Source organism: Curcuma longa, chromosome 11 (genome assembly GCF_044706935.1).
Source record: "Curcuma longa cultivar G26 ecotype Majalengka, Jawa Barat chromosome 11, ITB_CL_G26_1.1, whole genome shotgun sequence".
Lineage (NCBI taxonomy): Eukaryota > Viridiplantae > Streptophyta > Magnoliopsida > Zingiberales > Zingiberaceae > Curcuma > Curcuma longa.
Window position 1 is genome coordinate 11593863 of NC_133871.1, and position 4654 is coordinate 11598516.

The 4654-nt window shown below is 44.6% G+C and overlaps 1 protein-coding gene across 1 annotated transcript; it reads right to left on the reverse strand.

Annotated features, from left to right (window-relative positions):
• Positions 1-245: 245 nt before the first annotated feature.
• LOC141839773 (gibberellin 20 oxidase 1-A-like) lies at positions 246-1715 on the reverse strand. The gene is made up of 3 exons (XM_074727598.1): positions 1201-1715; positions 776-1097; positions 246-672 (listed from the first exon to the last, which is right to left on the reverse strand). Exons 1-3 carry the CDS (start codon positions 1713-1715, stop codon positions 373-375), a joined length of 1137 nt encoding a protein of 378 aa, XP_074583699.1. The 3' UTR covers positions 246-372.
• Positions 1716-4654: the final 2939 nt, after the last annotated feature.

Consider the following 4654-nt stretch of genomic DNA (forward strand, 5'->3'; position numbering starts at 1 on the left):
TGGTATCTCCACCTCCCTCCATTTATATCTGCTTAGTCTCTTAACTCCTTTGGCTCCCTCCTTAATCTCCATTCCAATCTACCGTGTACCTGTCGCAACGAATTCCATTTGGTTGGTCTCTCCTCTGTCTTGTTTTGTTTGATTGCAAAACTGAACAATCTCCTTTTGTTTTTCCTCTTTCATCGTTAAATTTAAATGGCGATTTATCAAGTACAGTAAATATTGCAAGCCTTGGTTGAGTTCCTCTGTTTTTGTAGTAATATTATTCATTTAATTTCCTTTTGCAGCTTTATTTTTCCTCGACACAGAGAGCTCAGCAGCCTGCGAGCTTCGTACTAAGAACCAAAAATCGGATGGACGAGGACATGCATCTCACTCTGGGGTGGAGGCGGTGGCCGTGGTGGCGGTGGCGGCGATACGGAGATTGATCCAACTGGTAAATGCGTCGAGGGTCTTCATGTCGGCTCGGTAGTGCTTCTGCGTGAACTCGAGCAGCGCGGGCCAGGTGAAGTCCGGGTACGCCCGCGGGTGGTCCAGGTCAACTAGCTCCGCCGGCGGCCGCACCACCCGGTCGTTGCCCGGGCAGAGGAAGAAAGCCAGCGATTTCCGCGGGACCTTGTTGTTGACCACAGCCCTGTGCAAGCAGCTCTTGTACCGAGCGTTCGACAGCGCCTACGTTATCGATTATCGATCGTTGAATCGATCAGTTGGTCGAAGTTAATTGGGATTCGAGCAAGTACTGTTGATATAGGAGTTAAATTAAACGAGTTAATACCATGAAGGTGTCGCCGATGTTGACGACGAAGGCGTTGGGGTAAGGGCGGATGGTGAGCCAGCGACCATCAGCGAAAACCTGGAGGCCCTGGACGTGGTCCTGGTGAAGGATGGTGAGGGAGGTGGGGTCGCAGTGGGGGCCTGTGCCCAGCGTGAGCTCGGGCTTCTGGCACGGCGGGTAGTAGTTCAGCCGCATTATCGAGTCGTTCCCCTCGAAGAAGTCGCGGAAGCGCCGCCGGCCAACCCCCAGGCTCATCCCCAGCACCTCCATTATCTCCAACGACAGCTCGTTCATCGCCTCGCAGTACTTCTGGTACACCTCCCTGTGTATGCCGTCGTTATTAATTGCTAATTAGATTTACAGAGAGTTTTATTTTATTTTTTTTTAAAGTTTGTTGATTAAATTACAATTAAAATTAAAATTACCCCAAGTGGCGGAATTCTTCGCCCAGAGCGGCGACGATATAGTTTCGAACGACGTCGTCGCCGCCGGGGTAGAACCGGAAAGAGAGAGTCTCCTTCCAGGGGAGCTTGCTGGCGAATCGACCGGTGAAGCTGCTGGCGTATCCGCAGCTCTCGCCGGGGCGCCTCTGCGCCTTCTGCTTCTCCAGCAGCGGCATCCCAAAGAAGGCTTCCATGCAGCGATGCGCCTCCTCGAGCAGCGCGGCGTCGATGCCGTGGTTCACCACCTGGAAGAACCCATGCTGCTCGCACGCCGCGGCCACCGAGCTCGCCACCGCCGCCGCATCGCCGGAGACGAGACCGCCAAGGTCGATGAGGGGGACCACCAGCTCCTCCTGCAGTGAATCCGGCGTCGGCTTCTCCTCCTCCGGCCACACAAACTGCGAGGGAATGTCGGTCCGGAGGCTGAGCACGGCGGCGTCGAACACCGGCGCCTCCGGCTCCGCCTTGGGCGGCGGTGGAAAGGTGCACAAAACCATGATTTATATAAAAAAAAAGTCTGCTACAAACGAAGCACTCTCCTCGACGAAGAACCAAGGGAAGATTTGAGAACAAGTGGAGAAGAAATATTCAAGCGTCAAATGATGAGTGCGGAGAAATAGGTAGTAAAAATAGCGAGTGGTAACGAGAAGAGTTCAATGTGATTATGATGCGGCTTTTTACTACTCCCTTATCCGCCCCTTATATAGTGGAAACACACAGGCCATCTCTCATCATCCGCCTTCCAATGATCACTAGCTACCTCCTGACGCTACCGCCACATCTGATCGACCACCACAACATCTCTTAATTAGTTTACTCATCATAATGCATCATTTTTTTATCAATCATAAATGCATTTTCAAGTTTATATATACCAATAATGTCTGTCTGGGTTGGAACTTGGAAGCAGACGTAGCAAAGTACAAGAGCAGTACGATATATCTTAATGGTCTTAATTTTTAAGTGATACGGATTTCCCGTATATGGAAATTCTTAGGGGATTTTTGAGTTTTTTGTTTGGCTCATGTAGATTATTATTGGTTAGACCCAATGTGGCAAGACAAGGCAGAGCAGAGCAGAGATGATTTTAGGCTTTGAAGGTATGTTCGTTCATTCTACCAAAAGCTCTATTTGGATTTAGCAAATCTTTCTACGTAGGAATTATCTCCCGATCAAATAAAATACAATTCTGGTGAGAAACAGCTTGTCTGTTTCCCTTTTTTTTCCTTTTACCATTTTGTCCTTGATCTCATGAGTATTTGATCCATACATCACTTTATAATAGTTTTTGCATCCAACTTTGCTTGTTCTAATGATAATTCAGTAGAAGATTTTGCATCTAAAGCTACGGATTTCAATTCATATAATTGTCAAATTACTCTCACACTCAATATGATGTAAAAAAAAAAAAAGAAGGACAAAGCAACATAAAAGCTAAAAGAAAAGTTAAAAAAAGGGGCTCACAACATATAAGATACCCTTGAAATAAAATATTCAATAATTATACCAATATCATACCATCACAAATATCTATTGTCCATCTATATTTCATAATATACAATAAAGAAATTGAAAATTACAGCACTTAAATAATGTAATATGCAAATATATTATATTTTTAGTACGCAGTTATATATCCTATTTCGTGACAAATGTTTGCCACGAGTATCTATTACTTTACCCAAACTCATCCATGTAATGACTACCAACACTAGATGCTAAACATTCTATACTAGCACTGATCAACGCATCCATTATTCCCAGAATAACAAAAGGAGGGTGTTTCGATCATGGAATACCAAGTACTGATTCTCTTATCAGACATCTGATCCGCAACTCAGAACTTTCATCTCACTGATGAAAATTAAGCACACAATTACTTAGGAAATTATTCTCAGGTGGAGCAGATGTTAAATCGGTTGAAAATAATGTAGGGGATGAATTCAGCGTCTGTATGTGCAAGGCAGGCAAAGGCGGCTTACGGCCCACAAGCCATACCTCTGCATGGTCTCCTTCTACAGCCACTGTTCTTATCCCCGCTTCAATCCCTCTTGTGCCCTCCTTTAGCAAACAAGATAAGTGGATAAACAGTATTATGCACCACCAGCCTCCACTAGTCCCATCATTTGGAACAGTCTCCATCTGGTCTCTTCCGAGGTTACCAAACTCACAAACGTCTCATCACCCTCACTGTCACAGCACCAAATGTCTTGAAGTAGCATTAAATTTGAGCAGATATGTAATGATAAACAGGAAAGTGCTATAAAAAAAATTCAGGGGCATGGAAGATTCTTGGCCGTCGGAGCTAGTGGAGCCAACCTCACCCATGCACTGAGATGGAAACGCAACTAAAAGTTGCAGGAAGGAAACTGATGACGTCCATAATAGCCCCACTCACACTGGTGCCGGTAGCTTTTCTTCTTCAATTTTTACTCTACCTATATTAGTGGATGTTGTTTCTGTACGATATGCAGCTATAAGTCAGGCGAGACTGTTCTTCCAACTGTTAACCCAAGCAGATGAGATGGGTTGTTAATTTTTCATTACCGACACTTGAGCTGTGTCGACATAATTTCCTCTGATTAGCTGATGTAATGAATGACTAACAATAGACGAATGATGACATGGCTACAATCCAAATGATTGAAGGCCCACATGGAGGGTCCTCTGGCAGGTTGAACTTTAGCATGCACCCAACCAGTTGGATGAACTCGATTTGGCCGTCTTTGACACGTGAATCGAGTATGGTAGGTGTTGGGAGTGTGGGGACATAAAACATGGTGAGCTCTTAATGACCAGTAAGAAATTGGGCCCATATCAGTACCTATTCAGAGAAGGGACAATGCTTAATTCTTTTGTATTCTCTCTTCTAATGGGTCTAAAATGAAGTTAACAGGTGCAGAAGATAGGACAGGTCCCAAATAATTTTTCCTTTTTTTTGTGTGTGTTTGGCTTCATTAGTAGAACCAGTAATCAGGATTATAATTCAAAAGCTAAAGAGAGAGAATGAGATGATAGAATAAACAAAAAAAAAAAGTCCGAGTGGAGTCCTTGGTACACAGTCTTGGCTTCCCAGTTTTTTATCAGCACCACAAAGAATTGTTCCACACCACACTACGGTGTGCAAAGATGAAATCATGAGGGTAAGCAATGGCAATCATGCAGCATCAGTAAGAGGTAGGTTAACGGAGAGAAACCATGAAGGCTTCAGCTTATTTTCAAGATTTTGAACACAAATTAGTTGGAAGGCACAATCTTTGATCATAAATCAAAGTTTAAAGGTCAGCCATGCATGATAGAAGCCAAATGTTGACAACGCCTACAATGCAGCCTAGGGAAGAGTTATTTTTATCTATCGCTGGCAAGAACAGCCAAAATCTTCAGCTGGCCATGCCTAGTTATGCACCACTGCTACATAATGGTGGTGCAACACCAA

Excerpts from the sequence above, each read along its gene's own strand:
- LOC141839773 (XM_074727598.1), bottom strand. The coding sequence starts at position 1,715 with ATGGTTTTGTGCACCTTTCCACCGCCGCCCAAGGCGGAGCCGGAGGCG. Across the intron at positions 1,098-1,200 it reads GAAGAATTCCGCCACTTGGG|GGAGGTGTACCAGAAGTACT; the intron begins GTAATTTTAATT and ends CGGCATACACAG. Across the intron at positions 673-775 it reads ACATCGGCGACACCTTCATG|GCGCTGTCGAACGCTCGGTA; the intron begins GTATTAACTCGT and ends TCGATAACGTAG.